This window comes from Ochotona princeps, chromosome 23 (assembly GCF_030435755.1).
Source record: "Ochotona princeps isolate mOchPri1 chromosome 23, mOchPri1.hap1, whole genome shotgun sequence".
Classification (NCBI taxonomy): domain Eukaryota; kingdom Metazoa; phylum Chordata; class Mammalia; order Lagomorpha; family Ochotonidae; genus Ochotona; species Ochotona princeps.
The window spans coordinates 32,898,705-32,919,461 of record NC_080854.1 but is presented as its reverse complement, the minus strand read 5'-3'; the positions used below and the strand labels follow the sequence as shown (position 1 = coordinate 32,919,461).

General features: G+C 41.1%; 1 protein-coding gene across 1 annotated transcript in view; it reads right to left on the bottom strand.

The window, feature by feature from the left end:
- The window catches only part of DNAH5 (dynein axonemal heavy chain 5), a 180,058-nt gene that overhangs the window by 82,119 nt on the left and 77,182 nt on the right, over positions 1-20,757 (bottom strand). The window contains exons 40-47 of the mRNA XM_058680132.1: positions 20,465-20,572; positions 17,971-18,124; positions 13,696-13,842; positions 10,127-10,368; positions 6,825-7,001; positions 6,032-6,233; positions 4,812-4,954; positions 4,033-4,167 (exon numbers count right to left, since the gene is read on the bottom strand). Of these exons, the coding sequence (XP_058536115.1) occupies positions 4,033-4,167; positions 4,812-4,954; positions 6,032-6,233; positions 6,825-7,001; positions 10,127-10,368; positions 13,696-13,842; positions 17,971-18,124; positions 20,465-20,572 (1,308 nt within the window). The remainder of the gene's footprint in view (positions 1-4,032; positions 4,168-4,811; positions 4,955-6,031; positions 6,234-6,824; positions 7,002-10,126; positions 10,369-13,695; positions 13,843-17,970; positions 18,125-20,464; positions 20,573-20,757) is intronic.

Sequence of the window (20,757 nt, the reverse complement as noted above, 5' to 3'; positions counted from 1 at the left end):
TATCTTTCTAAGGATATCCAGGGATTACCTCAAAAAAAAACAGAAATAAAACTCAAAACTATATTTGCTTTGGGGAAATAAAATATCTCTCCTAAAAAATAATAAATTAAACTGTTAGCCGGAAGGACTGGGGGCAGACAGAAAGCCTCTAGGTGGCGCCAAACATTCCTGCAGAGAATAACGGTCCCAGACCCATTTAAATGGAGCTGACCAATCGGAAGACACATCATCACCAGTACTTAAGGAGTTAGTGCAGGCCTGCCCTCCGCAGCCCCGGGGACCTTAAGTACCTCGTGGACTGATGAACCTCCCCTGAGAGCAGATTGCAATAAACTTGGTTTTACCATCATTCTGGTCTCGCTAGTCCCACTGTTTCAGTGTTTTGTGTCTAACACTGAGGGGTAAACAGAGTGGCACAGTGGGTGGAGCCACCTCTTGGAAACAGACACGTATATCTTATAATGGATTACAGTTTCTATTTTTCAATTTAAGTAATTTTTTGGTAAGATTTATTTATTTTGTTGGAAAGTCAGATATACAGAGAGGAAGAGGAGGGAGAGGGAGAAAAATCTTCTGTTTGTTGATTCACTCCCCAAGCGGCAGCAGCTGTGCCGATCTGAAGCCAGGAATCCAGAGCCTCTTTCGGGTTTCCTACATGGGTGCAGGGTCCCAAGGTTTTGGGCCATCTTTGACTGCTTTCCCAGGCCACAAACAGGGAGCCGTATGGGAAGCGGTGCCACCAGGATCCTGGCGCATGCAAGGCGAGGTCTTTAGTTGCTAGGCTACTGCACCGGGCCCAAATTAAGTAAATTTCTTTAAAAATTAAAAAAAAAAAAAAAAAAAAAACGAATCCCTCTAGTCAGGAAATGCAGTAACTGTTATTTCTGTCCAAACCAGACACTGTAGACTGTGACTGTGATAACATTAATAATCTGAAACAACATACATACATGAGCCTGTCCCAGGCAAAGAGGGACATTGTTCACCCAACAATAAGAGAAGCTAAAGTGACACCATGGTGCAAACAAAGGAAACACCTAGACTGAACAAAACGCCACAGGCACAGTGTTATGCAGGTGCTACCCACTGTCTGATCCACAACTTCAGTTTGGTGGGTCCCAACTAGCCAGAAGACAGAAAGACAAAAGCTTGGACCCATCAGCCCTGTTTAGAATGAACAATGGAAAATAACAGCATGGCAATTGATAGCAGCAGTTTGGCTAACTGAAAGTTTTCTACGGCGAATGAGTCATGCCTGATAGAAAGACACGACACTCAGTAGCCATATCAAGGCGCTGGCACAAAACAGGGTAGACAGACCTACAGTGCTTCTGAGTAAGGACAGAGGAGATGCCACATGGCAAGTGAACCCGGAGATGGAAGATTTCTCAATTTCGTTCTCTCTTTCTGCCTCTCCACCTCTCTCTCTCTCTCTCTTTCTCTCCCTCTCTCTCTCTTTCTCTCTGCCTTTCAAATTCATCAGTCTCTAAAAGGAGAGAGAGAAGGGTTGATGGGGACACACGCACTCATATACCAAAGAGCGTAAAGCTGTAAAGAAGTTGCCGAGAAAAACAGAATCACAAGCTCCAGTCTTATAACAGAGGATTTAGTACCACCTTCAGTCCCTGGAATTTTCTGGATAACAGATATGATTTTCCAGATATGATTTTGTTACTCAAACCTCCCCCTCTCCCCTCAGACCTCTCAAGCCAACAACAACAAGAAAAAACAATCAGCCATGTGATTCAAGGTTTCAGGTTTTAAGTCATGCAGTATCAGCTGACTTTCCGGGAGGCTGAGTTTAAGCACATGGTCAACACCTCCATCAAGGATGCCGATGTAAGGAAGCCCCAGTAAAAATCCAGGACACAGAAGCCAAGGTGAGTGTCCTGTTTGTGACACACATGATATTCCTGGAGGGCTAAGCATCCTGGAACAGCGAAGGTCACATCTCGCCCCCCCAACCCCCACCCAAACCTTATCCCATTCAGCTTTTTCTTTGGGCTGATGTTCATTTGCACCCTTGGCTGGCAAACTGCCATGGAAAGCACAGCAGCTCCCCAGGCTCTACAAGTAACTCTGCTGAATAATCCGAACTGGGGATTCGGGACCAGTGAACCTGCAGCCACTTGGCCAGAAGCTGCTGAATTCAAGGCTAGCATCGGAAGTGAGGGCAGTCCTCAAGGGTCTGTGTCCTCACCCTGAGAAACCCTCACTAACTCTAACTAATCTAAAGATTAACTATAGTCTCTGGAAGTGTGAACATCTAGGTGGTGACCTTACACAACAAAAAGTGTGAACATTTTTATTTTTAAACCTTCATATACAAATAAGGGTATAATTATAACTTTTAAAGAAGATGTCCCAAAGTAACACCAACACCATTCTTTAAAAGTAAAGCAATATCAACAGAATGAATATGCATAATGTTAGCATCTCACCAGTCTAGGATAGTTTAACTTGTTGCTTCTCAAATACTAAAACAGCACCTCTGAGTCACCACACTTTTGGCTTGACATCAACATTCTATACAAATGCTACTCATTTGAGACAAGACTAGCTAGTATTCAAAGTTCCATTTCCAGCAGAGGAATATAATGAGGTTCATGGTCTTATTCAGAGAATTAAAACAATGGCTTTAGTGTGTTTGCACTCTGCTGTTACCAATAAATAAAGAGATAAAAAAAAAGATCATGATTTAGCCATGCTTTCGAAAGTTTTCATTGTTCTGATTCCTTTCATTCCAACAACTAAAGAACAAAAAGAATCACCAAAAGTAAGATTCGTCGGATTGGAATTCCACTAAAGAGCTTCCTTGTTCAGGTGCACACTGTGGCTCAGTGGCTTCACACCCCGTAACCAGAGGGTCTGCAATTGGGTCAAGCCTCCTCTCATCCAGTTCCCCCCGACGGCTGTGTCTGTGAGCAGAAGATGATAGCTGAAATATTTGGGTTCCTATCACCCACGCAGGAAACCTGGGTCATGTGGCTGGCCCTTGTTTTTGCTCTAGGCTAGGCCTGAATGTTGCAGGCACTGCAGGAGTGGGTCCTCTTTGTAATGCTTTCAAATAAATCAGTAAACTTTTTTTAATTCCCCTTCCATTTATAGATTGCGAAGCATATCTTTTTGATACTATACTAATGTTCCAGTAAAAGGAGGAGAGATGATTTTCAAATCATTGAAGCTTGAAATGACATTTAGGATTTCCTCCCCTGTACCAAAGAGATCCTACGTACTTCAGGACACAGAACGAGTCAGCCACTGCAAACACAGGTCACTCCTGGCAGCTTCAGGAGCCAAAGCCATGCCAACTCTTGAGGTCTTAAATGTGGTATGGTAAGACAAAATATTTCAAAGACTATGATTCTAAAATTTTATAATTTGTTGCAACTGATCATTGGAATCATCAAGACATGTTAAATTAGAGAGTAACAGGATGAAAGTGCAGTTTAGGAAACAAATTAGCTACATTAGAAGAGAACTGGATGGGAACAATCAGCAACTGGGGAATTCCTCCATGTTTAACACTTGGGGCAGAACAATAGCAGGCGAATCAGCAACATGAAATAAAGACAACAATGGAAAAAGCATCTCTTCACTCCTAGTCATAGCCTCGACTCCAGACTTAAAAGAAAATTATATAAAGGTTTGAAAAATGGTAGCAGTCACAGAAAAACAGAAGCTAAGCAAAGGAAATTAAGTTTAGGCAGAGGAACCAATATTTGGAATCAATACAGCTGGTATTTGTATGTTCGTAGGCTTTTCTTCTTACATACCTTACATGGTATTGAGGTTTCCAGGACCCTACATAAGCACCTTACATCTCCATACTTTGAGATTATATATTCTAATCTAGAGAGAGATTTTACAGTGCTTGAATCGTAAAGATAAGGAAAGATATTTGTAGGGGATTTAACACAGTTATGAAAGCTCAGACAAGGTTCAGGGAGCACAGACAGGAGACAAAAAAGACTTGAGCCTCCAAGGTGCATCACAGACTTGGGCTAGATGAACAACATCAACGAGCCACACCTGGAACATCAGCGGCGTGGTTGCAGAAGAGAAATTAAGGCTCTTGACCACGTGACTCTCAGGATCGTATTTTGACAGAAAGCCTTTGATGATGACTGTCTTGGCTGTCCCCTGCTCACCTATTAACAGCACAGCCTAAAATAGAGGAGATTGAGCAAGAAAGCAAGAACCAAACAAAGTGATTATCATAGGTTGGACTGTGTTTTGACACAATTCATTTTCAGTGCCCGGTGCCTCAGAATGGGACTGAGTGGAGACAGAGCCTTTAAAAGTAGGACCAAGACAAACCAAGGCTCTTAGGACAGTCATCCCACCCTCCCCCCGACCCCTGACAGGTCTCTTCACAAAAAGCAGACTTGTCAGGACTGCTCACACACAGAACAGGCTGTGGGAAGCCTCTGAGTAGGTGGCTACCTGCCAGCCACAGGGAGAGACCTCTGAAGAAAACAACCACGTCCGCCAGGAACGTGGCCTTGCGGCGCCCAGACCTGGGAGGGGAGACATTTCTGCCACCCAAGTTGCCACAGTTCCAGAAAACAAATACAATGAACTTAAAAACCAAATCCGCTTTTCCCTGTGAGTACCTGAAAAACAGTTATTTAATTGCAGATTGCAGCTATTCAACCATAATGCTGTTCCTGGAGAAGTATACTAATTTGGAAAATATTTTTACTTTCTCTAAACAGCAACATCAAATGTCCTAGAATCATGAAGGGAGCTTTCTGGTTTTCAAGAGGCATCTTCAGTTTGCTATCTTTAACGCATACTGATCAGCATACCTTGCCCTGTTTAGCGATGGTTTGAATCAGAAAATCAGACCTCACATTATCGACATTTGGGACCAGGATAGATCCGTACTCCGGGGTGAAGTCTGAGGGATACACATATTCCTGGGTGCATGTGCTCCAATGCATCCAGGCACCTGCGGTGAAAGGCAATGTTTACATCATCCCAAGAGGAAGGCGCAGACATCCTGAACAGCCCCCAGGATGCCTCCCATATCCGCCCTGTGAAGCTGAATTCACCCACATTAGGATCTAGAGTGGGCATTGTGGCGTAGCTACCCCAGAGTCCTGCATCCGGAGTCCCCTGATTCTGCTTCCAGCCCCAGCTTCCTGCTAGCGCGCATCCTGGGGCTAGAGCAGCTAGGATCTGGCTTCATAATCCCTCCCACATGGGAGACGCAGTACACAGTGGGATTGGAAACCCACATCTGTGTGTGTGTGTGCGTGTGTGTGTGTTTCTCTGCCTTTCAGTTCAATAAATATTAGGAAACATTGGCTTTTAACATCTGTGGGTTTTCAACAATAAAAACCACAAATGAAAATGTAGAAAACAGAAAAAATAATACATGCCTAAATTCATTCATGACTTCAAAATTTTTAATCTCACAAGCTTTTAATGAGATGAAATGTCCTAGGACATCATATACACATATACTAATAATATATACTAACTTCATATAGTTTGCATGTATATAGGCTGTGAGGACTTCAACAAGTTTTGGGAAAATGAATTAAAAAACAAATTTATTTTGATGCCAAAATTTTTTTAAATCCATGCATAGATCTTCATAATACACATCCACACCAATTTTTTCAAGATCCCTAGTATATACTTTGTATACACAAATATTAATAACCTTGAAGTAAATAGAGATGCATAGAATAGATATACTCATATCTTGTTACAAAATAAACTTTACATTTTGTGGTCTTTACATAAACTCGTTGTAATGAAAGAATGGCTGAATTGGATCTCATTTGGGGATTTTTAAATCATTTTTCTTAATTCACCAAAAGTTCAGTGCACTGTATAGTTAAGAGGAAATGTGCACTTGGAACATAAAATAAACTTTCAAAGAAAAATAGTTTTTTTTAGAGGTAAAAGCTTTAATTTTACAGCCAAGAGTATTAATTCTTACTTAAAGCCAAAAATATTTCCCGTAAATATTAGCCAACTGGGGGAAACCGTCAGGATCACAGGGCAGGAACCTCACCATCAGGGGCTACGTAATAGTCAAACACCGAGTCTCCGGGGCCGGCCAACGGCGGCAGGTCCAGCGGGGGCGTGAGCTGTTCACGCAGCCAGTGCTCCAGGCGTCGCCGGCCTTCGGGCTCCAGCGCGGCACCCACGCTCCACAGCAGTGCGAAGACATACAGCCGCTGCAGGTGCTCCGGCCGCAACTCCCCGCCTTGCTCCTGAAGCCGGATCAAACGGTTTCAATGCAAACATGGAAAATGAGCAAGAGGTAGCCAGTCCCAAGACAAGCTTACAGCAAACGATGAATCAAGCTGGGGACCAAATGATAAACTTGTCTCTAGGAATATCTATCTAACATTTAAAGTAAACCGGGGTGTCTGGGAACACCCACATCCCATATGGGAGTATCTAGGTTCTAGCCCCTGCCAGCTTCCAATCCAGCTTCCGGCTAGTGCACATCCTAGAGACAGCAGACTGGGACCTCTTAGCTTCCTGCCCCTGTGGCAGCCCCACACCCAGCCTCCACGTGGCCCTGACTTGGTGATGCAGACATTTGGGGACTGAACCAAGGGGGATGGGACTGGTCTCTCCATCCATCCCTTTGTCCCTTCACCTCTTCTTTTCAAATTAATATAATAATAAAAATAATAATAATAAAACTGAAATTTAAGAAAAAATTTGATTATTAGACACGGGTGCTCCAGGTTTGAAGCATTCCCTGCCAACCAAATCTCAGTTGAGGAATTTTGCAGTGCACGGTGTGGCTCGAGGAGTAGGGGAAAGCATCTCCAGGGAGCAGGGCGGTTCACCTTGGGCGGGATCAGGCCCTGGAGCATGTGGGTGCTCTGGGCGATGACGAAGGCCTCCAGGAGGTCGATCTTGTATTCCAGGTTCTGAACACTGAAGCGGTACAGGTCGGGGAAGGACTTGGCGTAGAGCTGGCGAAGTGTGGCAGCCTCTTGGGGAGAGCGTTTCTTAAGGAAACCCTGTAAGCCACACAGATTAGTGCACGCGGTAATCTCATGACACACCAGGAAGAATGGCTACCTGTGCAAGAAAGTTTCTACCACACCAACCAACAAGGGCAACCATATTGAATGATATACCACCTTCACCAGGCCTCTGGAGGAAGTCTGTGAGGCCATTAATGCAATGGATCTTTCTCTGAGGCAGGAATTCTGATCTTCCTGTTACAGATGAGGAAACTGATGCCCACAATGTTGTAACTGTTGTAATTCAAACCCAGAGCACCAGCATCCACAGCTCAGCCTGCCACACTACACGGACTCTGACATCTTTATTGAAGCCAAGACAGAGAAAGAGCTTACAACTCCTGCTTAAATGGGCCAGATGAGAATAAGGAGGCATTATATAGGGCAATCACTTGGGAAGAAAAGGATTAAAGATGAGCAAAGGAAATCTGTGTCAAGATTTAGACCAAAGGGCACTCAGGATAGTGGAACAGAAGCCCTGTAACTCACCCCTGCCACGTGTGGAAAACCAGAATAGCCAGAGGAAGGGCTGTTTCCAGAAGAGATGTGGCTCTGTAACACTCGCCTTAACACACGCCTCCAAAAGCCAGCAAAGACAGACAACACAGCGCCTCCTATCCAGGCTCCCGGGCAGAACATCCCCTCTTTCCAGGAATGGCAATCAGAATCCTCTATCACTCCAACCATCATCAGATACCAGAAACCGTAACCATGGGAGAGTTCCAGTAGTACTTACATTCAATCTAAAAAGATGACCAGGGACCAAGCAACCACTTTGCTAAAAACAAAAACAAAAACAAAAAAAAAACCTGCAAAGCCCTGGACAGAGCTTCTGCAGTTCAGCTGCTGCTGCAATCCATTCTGCCTTGGGGGGACATCAACTTGGCCTGTCATTCGGGCACCATAAGGAGAGGACCAGACCTGAGGAAGTTCCCTTGCACAGCTCTTAGCACAGCATGCCAGGTAACAAGGGATCACGCTCTGACATCAGCCTTGCACACCATGTGGAAGCCCCGGGAATAGTGGTTACTGCGTCGCAATCCCTGAAATCACTTGCCTTTCCCCACTTCAGGCTGGCGGGTGTCAGTCCACAATGCCCAGCACAGCCAGCACTCTACTTGGGAGGCCTGGGTAAGGACGCCGCTGAACCCTGAAGCTCTGGGCCTGGGCATGTTTTCACTGTGTATCTCAAGGACACCCACATTCATCTGAAAGGTGTGGGAGAAAGTTTGTTTATTCTTTAACTTATTAACTTAGTGGAGCACTGAGCCTTTGATCATAAAGTAACTTCAAACCATGTTATTCCAAAAGTAAAAACATAAAATCACAAGTCAGAAAAATAAAATGTGTAAGTACATAATGGAATACGGTTCAGCCATCAAAAATGAAATCCTGTCATTTGTGTAAATACATATGAGATGTAGTAAAAGAAGGCAGAAATGCAGACAAATACCACATCCCTCTCCTATCTGTGGGATCTTTAAAAAATTATTTGAACACAGAATGTCGATTATTAGAGACTGGGAAGGGTTGGGATAAAGGGAGTTTGGATAATGGATAAAATTAGCATTTCTGCTATAGCAAAAACCAAAGATTTACCACAACTACTCATCTCCATTTCTTCCAATGTAATTAATAAACAATATCAAAATTATCCAAGAATATTCAGGAAAATGGAGATTTTCATATTTTTGGGAAACTCAATACTAAGAAAGCATACATCATCCATAACAATGATCTCTTAACCAGTTCTTAGCTAAGGTAAGTTCTCTCGGGGCCAAGAGATTAGCTCATTGTTCACCTCAATATTCCAAGAAACAATGAGAGCTTCTAAACAGAAGCAAAAAAATGATCCACTCATTCATGAACTTAGCATGAATCTACTTCCACAAAAGCATAACACAGCCCTTTCCAGTTGATGGAACCACACAATCAACATTGACCAGCGCAGCTGACCAGCTGACTGCCTGAGGCTGACAGATTCTCCAGTGTCTTCCTGCGATAACTCTGGCTGAGCTGCCTGGCACTGCTGCACACTACAGCCAGGCACTTTCTGAACTTTGTTTCTTCCTAAGCATTTCCAAAAACAAACTGCATTATTTAAAGTGTACGAAATACTATTTTGTTGTTTAGTGGAAATGTCCTACTCAGCTTCAGCCTGAGTAGACAATAAAGCTTATTTTATAGGTCACAAACTCTAAATATTCAACAGCTAGCAATGCAAAAGCATTTTTCAAAAACCCTTGTGAAACTGACACATTCCAGAAAACTCACATACATGTAGCTTCACTTGTTTGTACAGGGAAAACGCAGCCATAAAGCCTGATGACACGAAAAAAATCTATATGTTTTGGTGATTTGAAAAAATGCTGAGTTTCCCTCCAGGAACTCTAATTTGATGGAATGAGATTGTGATTCTTCATTAGAAAAAAAAATACAATGTAAAATAAATATCCCTTTTACTTTATTGTTTTAAAACAAAATCGGATTCAAGATGTCAACGAGAATAATAAAGAGCTATGTCCAAACATTTTCCAAATGGATTATCTAACAACCATTATCCCTTATATTATAAAATTTATTTATTAAAATATCTAGGTACAATAAAGGATTTAATATACTTATCACAAATTGAGGAGATTTTAACTGAACTGTGATTTTTAAGCATGAATTTAAAGATAATATTATGACTACTGAATCTCATAAAAACTCCTTATATGCAATTTTAATGAGTTGTCTTCAAGTTAGTATTCTAAGTCATTGTTCCCAAATGTGATATGCATCAGTATATTTTTAAATGTCATGACTCATCAACCTGATCAAAATGAATTTAACTTATTTGTTCCTGAGACACAATTTAGTAGGATTATTGACTCATATAGGTCTGGAAATCGCAATTCCACTCTGATTACAAAACTGTGAAAACCCCTCATGGGACCATCAGGGACCATCAGCCCCTCATGGGACTACATCCCAGTGTAGTCAAGGCTCTTCAATAAACGTTAGCATAAAAATGTAGTTATTTCACCAACTGCAGAGAACCTCAAACAATATTACAGAAGTTTGTTGTTCTTTTTAGTTACACACACACAAAAAAAAAAATAAAACCTCAACCATACCTCAAGAATAGGACTCCAGTCAAGGACAGAAGAGCTCATGAAAACCATGCCATTTCTTGAGACTGTAGCGGGAGAAGCGTTGTCAATGTTATGAGGCTCAAAAACTATCTTGCAGTTGGGAGCCATAGGAATCCGATCCCCATTGGCAAGGGTTAGGGTTTTGTTATCATCCAAGACAGAATTCAGATTTTCAATCCAGATGGCATCCACCGGACCGTCAAGAACTATCCAGATATGTTCTCCTAGAATAGCCCACCAAGGGGAAGTGAAGAGACATACGCTGGATGCATTTGTTATAATCATTAAGCTTAAAGTACTATATTTTATATAATCATTATTTTCCCTTAAGGTTTGATCTAAATGGCTCTTTGTTCAAGCACATAGGCATTTCTAAGTTCTTTAGGAAGAAGTTGTTTAAGGTCACAATCAAATCAGAGAGTCATCTGTATCCTGGGCAGTTTTCCTGAGCACATTCCATGTATTATATCATGGGAAAAAGACAAGTTCTGCTTTTACGGAGTTTACTTTCTAAGAGGTAGAAATACCAAAATAAACAAAATAAACAAAAATAAAAAATATGTAACATAATAAAGATTAGACTGGATAAGAAATGGGTCGCTTAGAAAAAGTAGCCAATGAAATCTTGCAAGAGGGAAATGAAGTGATGGAAAGATTTAGAAGTAGAAAAATTCCTAGGAACAAGAGCGCAAAGATTCAGAAGCAAGTACAAGTTCAGGTTAATGCAACAGACTGAATGTTTTTGTTTATCTAAAATCCTTATGCTGAAATCCTAACTCCCAGGATGACGTGAGTAGAATGACGGACCTGTGGGAGGTGATTTGAGTATAAAACTGGTATTCTCTTGAGTTGTATTAGTATAGATAGGGGATAGACAGACAGACAGATAGGTCCCTTAGCTTCTCCTTCCACTATGTGAAGCCCCAACAGAAGAACCAGCTGTCCTTATAGATTAGAAGGTAGTTATCACTGCAACCTAGCCATGACGGGTTAAGTGTTGGTTACTAAAGAAGTTTTTTTTTAATTATTTATTATTTAACTTCATTAATTACATTGTATTATGTGACACAGTTACCTAGATACTTGGGTTCTCCCCACCCCTCCCCAAACCCTCCCACCATGGTGGATTCCTCCACCTTGTTGCATAGCCACAGCTCAAGTTCAGTTGAAATTCCCCCATTGCAAGCATTTACCAAACATAGAGTCCAGCATCTTATTGTCCAGTCAAGTTCAACGGCTTCTTAGGTATACCCTCTCTGGTCTGAAGACAGAGCCAGCAGAGTATCATCCCAGTCAATTGAAAGCTCCAACATACCATCGGCAAAAATTTACATCATTATGGAATTAATTGACATAGTAATGAGTAACCAATATGTTAAAAGTAAATGCGGGTTCCCAGCCACCTTCTGTGACCACCTCACCTATACTCCAATTTTAGTTTATACACAACATATAACATTCAAAACATAACATGTTATACATAACATCATATCATCTTAAATTAAGGCAAACATGTGGTATTTAACCTTTTGGGATTGGCTCATTTCCCTTAGCATTATGGTTTCCAGTTTGGCCCATTTGGCCACAAAGAACTGCATTTTGTTTTTTTTAATAGCTGAGTAGTATTCCATGGAGTAGATGAACCATAGCTTTCTTATCCAATCCTCTGTTGATGGGCATTTTGGTTGCTTCCATGTTTTTGCAATTACTGATTGTGCTGCTATGAGCATAGGAGTGCATGTTGGTTTCTCATAAAACAAGTGTTCTGGATATATTCCTAGGAGTGCTATTGCTGGATCATACGGTATGCTGAATTTGAGTTGTTTGAATATTCTCCATACTGATTTCCATAGAGGCTGTACCAGCCTGCAGCCCCACCAGCAGTGGAGTAGGGATCCCTTTTCCCCGCAACCTCGCCAACAAGTGTTGTTGGTGCTTTTATTCATGTGGGCCAGTCTTACTGGCGTTAGGTGGTACCTGAAGTTTTAAACCTGACTGGTAGGATGAGGAGAAGGGGTAGAGATAGATTGTTGTCATAAAAAAGACAGACCAAGTTAAAAGAATCACCTCTGGTTTGCATTTGTTAGTGTCCGATAGACAGTCAATGGATGTTGAGGTAGGAGGTCAAGGCAGAGGTCAGGAGTGGAAATTAGAATGCAAAAGCCATCCACTTAGAGTGAGAAAGATTTCAAGGGAGGAACTGATCAACTGTGCAAGGCACCACCAAGAGCAATAACAGCCTGACAACTGGCCATCTATATTTGAAAAGCTGGAGGTTACACATTCCATTATAAAGTAGTATCAAAAGGAACTGGAGACCAAACCTGACAAGAATCCCTTAAGGAGATATTTTCAGGTACAGCGAAGGATGAACAAGAAAGCTCAACAGAAATGTCATTATAAACATCACTGTGCAGTTTAATGGTCATCAACACTATGACCAAGCTTGTGGCTCTAGGATGTTTTTGCTCTATATATTATTCCTGTGGAATATGCCACTTAGAATAAAAATGCTTTGGAAATCTTAATCAAACTCTTTGAACTGGCAATTCAAGTAACATGGTAATGAAAGCATTAGAATTACTTTGAAAAGAAAAAAAAACATGTCCCCAGTTTCATGAGAAAAGGAAAAGAACTGCCTCTAAGCTCCATTGCTTGGCAGTAATACATGGTCAGTGTTTACAGTGCAACAAATCAAACATAATTTTTATTTCCTTCTAATTAAACAAAAATCCCTAATATGATCACACTTTGGAAATGAATAGTGAACTATCGAACTTCCCTTATTGACAGTGGGTGGTAGGTTCATCAGCCCCTTAAACATTTTTCCACACGACACTGTTGCTGGAAGTGTAGACCCAGGAAGTGAACACAAACCCCTCTCCCTCCTTGTGCTATGTCCTCCTTTCTCTCTGCCATCATGTTCACTGTGCTCACTCAAGAGTGAAAAACACAGTGAGAGGACAGCTGATGTCACTCTCTCCCTGAGCTTACATTATCATTGTTGGGTCCAACATACAGAGCCCGCAAGTGAGAGTATTCAAACAACATCATTAGCCCTTAGTTCATCTAAACCATCAAACATCAGGTACCTCTAAACACAGGACTTTTTATCTCAGTAAAGATTTCATTTTTCATACACACAATTTTCTGTCTAAAGCAGCCCATTTTCTCCTGTGGTTTTATAGAAGAAAGAATTTTTAAATAGGCTGGATTTAAATAAGAGTAACATTTTCAAACTGTTCAGTGAAAATCATTATTGCAAAATCACTTATTTAATACTTTCATTTCCCTACCAACTTTTTCATATGTTTATAAGATATCACAAGGATACAGGAATATACTTTACAAGAAAAACATTACTTTAAAAGAGGGGGTTTTAAGAACACTAATCAGCCATTTCTTTATTTCAACATCCACAAATATGCTGACTTATGGCTCCTTCGTCTCAGCCTACACTTGAACAGATAATACAGTTCTAATTCTATCCAGTTGCCACCAATTCAATTAGAAATATGCATTAAGAACAAAACTTTTAATTAATCGTCTACCTTTTTTAGCCCTCAGTGTTTTCCTCCAGAGAGTAGAAAATATTCCATCAGTCCAATCATTCGTGGCCACATCAAGCCGACCAAACATCTGTGGGGCAGTAATTGCTTTGGGATTCATTCTCATTTCCCGATGTAGTTTTCCACAATCTAACCAAAGACACAGAAATTTTGAACGTCTCAGACACCTAGTGAATCATCACTAAGTAACATCACATTAATTTGTGGTGTACTATCAGCGGGCACTCAAAGCATGAAAAATGCAAGAATACATGGACAATATATATCGTAGGCATTCCAAGTTATCATAATTGTCTTATACTTTAGTGACTAAAGCACTTTTTCATGCTCTATGAAAAGAAATTGTATTTCACTTAAGGGAAAAAAAAAGGATACCATACTGGAATTTATCAAGGTACTAACACAATTTGGAAGCCCTCTAAATTTGACAGCTCAAAAAAAAAATCTTTGGCTTAGAGCATAGCAGATTAAATCTTGCGTCTGAGATCTCACCTAGAAGACAGCACCTTCTCCCCACTATCAGATTTTGATTTGCTGATATTTTTTTTCTCACTCACCTTAGAAAAGATAAACTAAATTTAGCATCAGTCAAGGACTTTCTTTGTGGCAAACTTCAAGAAACATATCTGAATGTTTCAAATGTAAAGCTACCCTCAAGTGGGCCAGGATTCTGACATAAAAACCATGGTTAATGAACTGATAAGCAAAGAATAATGTTTAAAGTGTAAGATCATAAAAATCAATGCTTAAAGACTGCAATCTGTGTTAAAGATTTACAAACACCAGTCTGCCAGCCCACATGCATATATTAGAAGAGAGGGTTCATGAAAACCCTTTGTGCTGGGTAATCTTAAGTACGCACTTGACCCAGCCATCCAGTACCCAGACTCCACACTACTTCTGGGTGTGTCTATCAGGATGTTTCTGATGAGATCCATATTTGAATGTGTGGACTCAGAAAAGTAGATGATTCTCCCAGTTTCACCCGAAGCATTTGGAACCACAGCAGAACAGAAGCCACAGGAAGGAGGAATTCATTCATTTTCCTCTTGCTTGCCTTTTTCAGATGGAAGATTTTATCTTATCTCACATGAGCATTTGCCCCATCAGAGTCATGTTCTTGGGTCCTAAGACTCAGGCTGGATTAACCCACCAGCTTGCCTGGGTCTCTGTCTGGCAGATGCCTGCAGATGGCAGATCAGAGGATGCCTGAGCCTTCATAATTATGTGAGCCAATTGCCAAGACACATCTCCACATTTATCACTTTGAGTTAAAATACCAAAACATGTTATAGGAGAACTGTAACAAAATACTGCTTAACTTTTCCAGGATTAGTTAAACCTGCTCCTCTCACTTCTTCCCAGGCACTTCTTGACTCAGTCCTGATAATTCTACCTCCAAAGGCTTTGCTCAGGGTAGATACCCCTTTCTTGCTCCAACCTTTTTATGCACTTGCAAACACTCCTGCCCTCCCCTAACCTCCTGTAACAACCAGTCACACCACAATGTGTTCCCATAACCTACAGGATAAAACCTAACTATTTGGTGTGACTTACAGAGCTCCTCATGCTGTATCTACTGTCCTAATTTGGACTTCCCTGAAAGCATAGCCTGAGACAAGACTTGGTTGCAAAGAGGGTGGAGTGAGGTACAGTTGAAGTGAGACAGGAAAAAGAACAGAAAAATCAATAAATGATGGGTCACAGAGATGATTCCTGAAGCAGGACACTTGCAATCAGCTCTCTCCACTACACCCCACACACAGGTTAAGGGTACAACTGTCTCTTGGTTATTCAAGCCCTACTTCCAAGTTGAGCCATCTGTTGGTATTAATATACTATGATAAAAAAAAATGCTGGCCTACCAAGAGAGGCTAGGGGTTAAGGGGAGCTGTCCAACGTAGCCACATCTACAGTAGGAGAGGGCCAAAGAAAGATGGCACTTCACAGTGATAAAATACACTCTACTGATACCTCCATATTGTCCCTTACCTCCTCCACTCATCCCACACAAACACCAACACACACTGCCTCTCATTCAGGTCTCTCAGCAGGTGTCCTGCACTCTTCAATGGCTCCTCTACAAACAGCCTCTTCTTCCCGCTAAGATGCCTTTTATCCAATTGCTCCTCAATGTGAAAGCCTCCAGTGATACAGCACCTACTCCAACTTTTGTCGATTTCTCAGAGAAGTTTCTGATTCCTTATGCCTCCACTCAGAGCATGTTTGTTCAAGCCTTCCTAGTAGCAATTCCACGTGGAGTTATAAGTATCCACGTCTGTTTGGCCTGCTACCGTGTAAACACCATACGGACACAGCCATGGTTTTCCATAACACCCTTCCTACGGAGTCTGGCAGAACATCAAAAGGCAGAATATTAAAGATATTTGATGAACAAATGCCTCATGGATCAGGGAATTAATATTTACATGTCTTACACTCCCTTTACTTAAGTTCAACCCAATCATCTCCTCAACTTTGTGGACACAATTTTCATGGAGAAGCAGTGAGTTACTTGTGAATTTTTTTAAAAGTATTAAACCTCTTAGTAGATTAATAACCAGGAAACACTGATGATTAATTCACATTTGCAAGGAACTTCTCCAATATCAGTGATGCCATGGGCATCACATGACTCGGACATCTTACACATAATCTAGACTGCCTGATAGTAGTAAGTCCTTTTGCTCAAGCCATAATAGCAGGTGTATTTCTAGTTTACTGTCAACAAAAGGCAGGTTAATAAATGTTACAAGAGCATTATTGAACATAATTTGAAAGAGGCAATAAGCCACTCTTTTTTTTTAAGATTTACTTATTTTTATTGGAAAGTCAGTTATACAGAGAGGAGCAGAGACAGAGAGGAAGATCTTCCTCTGCTGATTCACTCCCCCAGTGGCCACAACAGCCAGAGCCAAGCTGATCTAAAGCCAGAAGCCAGGAGCTTCTTCCAAGTCTTACACGCAGGTGCAGGGTCCCAAAGGCTCTTGGCTATCCTCAACTGTTTCCCCAGGCCACAAGCAGGGAACTGGATGGGAAGCAGAGCCTCCGGGATAGAACCAGTGCCTGTATGGGATCCTGGTATGTGCAAGGCAAGGACTTTAGCCGATAGGGTGCTGCGCCAGGTCCTAAGCCACTCTTACACAGAATAATCCCCAAAATAATCATCTTTATAGCATATAATAAAATTCCTATAAGTCTTGCAGCTAAAATTCATATCTCCCAATAATTGAAGAAACAGAGACTAAAATTAACATGTCCAAGGCCCCCAAGTCAATATTGGTAACACAAGTCACCACCAGTACTGTTCCTCAACTGCACCTGTGTTGGTGGACCCAGACTTCACCTGTTCACTACAAACCCACCCAGGCATTTCTCCCCTATGGGACAACAGAAGTCAGAATCTAGCAGCCAATGTTTTATGAAATTCAGGAGCTCAGCTCTGCTATGGAGAAGGGCTGCTGATACTTCTTTAAAAAGAGGAATCTATATCTGATCAGCACCAGAAAATATTTTAAAAGCTCATGCATGAAGCAATTCCCATTTTCCTCTGATGTCCTAGGTTGGGAGACTTAGACTTAACACCTACAGAAATCTGGATAAAAAATGCATTTACTTGACATCACCAAAAAATTCTGATTTCAAGTGGGAAGTCCTTTTATGATTAGGATCAGTCTTAATACATAGAATAGAAAATGATTTTATTTATTGAGAGGTAGGATGCTGTATTATCTGTTGGATACAGCGTATATTTATGGAAGCAGTAGAATGTATTGGGAAAACTTTGTACCATCATTAGTGAGCCCTAACCTTAACTCAGTCCCATCACTTGCTATATGAGTGACCTTGGACATGTCTGAATTTAAGCCTTAGCTTTTGTACAAATTGGGATAATTATAGTCACATCTCAAGATCATTAAGAAACTAAATGACGGCATTGGAAAGCATATGACACAACTGCATAAAGTCACTTTAAAAGTGTTATCTCAGGGATGGCACTGTGGCATAGCAGCTAAAAGTGTTTCGTCTTATCTCTGGCCCAATTTCATATATACGTGTGTGTGTGTGTGTATACATATATATATAATTTTATATATATATATATAATTTCTAAAATAGACCTAATAATTAGTAAAGCAACCTTCCCTCTTACAAAAATATATTCACCTATCTTCCTTGAAATCCTTTCTGGTCATTCATATGTGCCCACAGTTATTTAAACGTGTTGACCAGGGCAATGCAACGGCACCCCTGTACCTGTCATGGCTTTCATCAAGGTGTGGATGCACGTGGTTTTTCCTGCTCCACTAGGCCCGAGGGTCATCATCCCATGTCTCACCCTCTGGGTCTCAAACAGCTGGATGACTTTCAGTTTCCAAGGAGGATGGTTAATTAAGCCAGCTTCTTCAACCTGAAAGCATAACAAATCCTCATGTTGGACCACATCAACAATGAGCTACACCTACTAGTGTGTGAAAAACATGTAGACAGAGTGTTGCAGAACAGGGAGTAAATGCTTCATGGATTCAAAGTTTTAGTTTGGAAAGATGAAAAATCTCTGGAAATGGATAACTAAAAGGACGTATATATCCTTAATGTCACTGAACTAGATATTTTGAAGTTTTTAAACTTAGCTAATGCTATATATTTACCATAAAAACATATTGTATGATAGATATATAGAGATAATTTACATACATACACAAAAACATGCTGAATATAATCAAAATGTTATTCCAGGGGCAGTTGGTTTGTTAAAACAGGAGTTAATGCCTGTTCTCCACACTGGAGCGCCGAGGTTCAACATCCAGCTGCAGCTCCTTACCAGCTTCCTCCCAAGCCTCTGCGAGGCTGTAGTGATAACACATGTGGTTGGATTTCAGCCAGTTACGTGGGCAAATGGGCTTGACTTCTGGCTCCCAGTTTCAACCAATTCCAATCCCAGCTATTACAGGCATGCAAAGAATAAACCGGAAAATACAAGTAATGGCTCTCTCTCTCTCCCTCTCTCTCTCTCTCTCTCTCAAGTAAATGACTGAATTTTACATGTTATTTCAAATCAGGAAGAAACAAGTGCTTTTTTCAGCAGTTGAGTACATTTATACTAACATTTTATTGAATATGCGTCTGAGGCTCAACTGAAGAATAAAGATTCAAACGACAAAATGTATCTTAAATGTAATTTAAATGGTACTTATAACTAGAAAAAACAAAGCATATCAGGTTGATTGAAATTCAAGCTAACTTGATAAAATCACTGCTTAATTTTTAACCTACCAAATGAACATATGGAAGTTACTGGGCACAAAAACTTCTTAACAATGCAATTAGTACCATTAATAACTTCATTTCATAGGTAAGAAAACTAAGGTAAAAAATTAAATAAGTAACCTTTCCAAAATGCTCAACTTAAAAAGTGTGGAACTGAGGGGCAGGTGTCATGGCACAGTGGATTAGGGCAATGCTTATCATAGCAGCAGTCCATACAGGATTGCTCATTGAGTGCTGCATATTCCACTTCCAATCTAGCTCCCTGCTAATGCGCCGAGGAGCAGCAGAAGATGGCCGAGCACGTGGGCCCTGCTCCCCACGGGGGGAATCCTGACAGAATGCTCAGGTCCTGATGAGACCTGGCCGACCCTGCTGCTTGCAGCCGCTGGGGAGCGAACCATACATGCATCATCCCTCTTACTTTGTCTTCCCTTTCTGCCATGCTGTTTCTTAAATGACTAAAAATAAGTCTTAAAAAACCATTAGTGGAATTGGAATTTTTTTCCCAATATCAGTTCCTCTGTCCACATACTTAACCATTATGTTACGCTTGAGCACACTGCCCACAGCAATTTTAATTTACTTGAATAATTCTGCATAACAATCATGTGTTGCTTGTGCTATGTATTTTCTCTTTAGATTTTTCATGTCATAAATTACTAATATAAATCATCTTGGAAACTACTTATAGTAAGCTTTCTATATAATGCTAAAATTAATTTAGTGAAATGATGGAAGCCCATTTACAGAATGACTGACCAACTTTTCCTGATTTGGAAATTTAGATTCTTTTATGATTATATTTAAAGAAAACTATGCAATAATTGCTACCACACATGATTTTTATTACAAATGTTTTGAAGGAACTGAAATGTATTCTATAAATACAAGCTAAATGCTGCTGCTACAAAACATTATGATATCCAAACTCTTACTTACAAGAAAACAAACTGGAGCATAAGATTCACCTAATACAGTCCCGTTCCTAGGATAATTATAAAAAGTTTAGGCTTAAGCAGGTATCCTGGTGAGCCATTAACAGGATGTAAACAAAGATGTGGATTCCCCTGGCCATCCCAGTGTTCAAGGACAGCTGAGAAACCACATGGGGCCACTGCAGGGCACACTGACAGCCAGGCATCCAGAGATTGCAGGATGGTGTGAGGCACAACCGACTGTCACAGCCCCACCTGCACCCTGCTCACCCACTCTGGGCTTCACTCTGACCCTGGTGTGGCGTGGTTTCCACCCATAATGGAACTTCCTGCGCGAGACTCACTGGAGCAGTGTCTGTGCAATGGTAGAAGACACCCCGGTAAGAGCAGCTCTCTCGGTGTCGTGTGATTGTCCCTCATGATCAGATGTGTGGCTCTAATGTTATTGTCAGAGCCCCCAGGGGCAGGCCACATCAGCGCCACTTGATCCTCATGCAATGCAAACAGACAGACACGCCATCTATCTGATGCCTGTGAAACATTACCTGCCTACTGATGGCTGCTTCCAGCTCAGGGTAACCGACCTTGTCCAACAGAATATTTGGGAAAAGATCTTCAATCAAACTCAAAAATAATGGTTCATCTTCATCAATCTAAGAAAAACAAAAGAAAAAAAGGAACGCACAAACACTGAAATATACAAACAGAAAGTTTCCAGTGCAGTCCATTTTAAGGATAACCACTAATATTACCATCATTGACATGAAGAACCATTTTTCTTGCCTTTCCCATAAGTTAAAAAGAAAGTCAGAGAAAAGGTAAGAAGAAGAAAACAGGA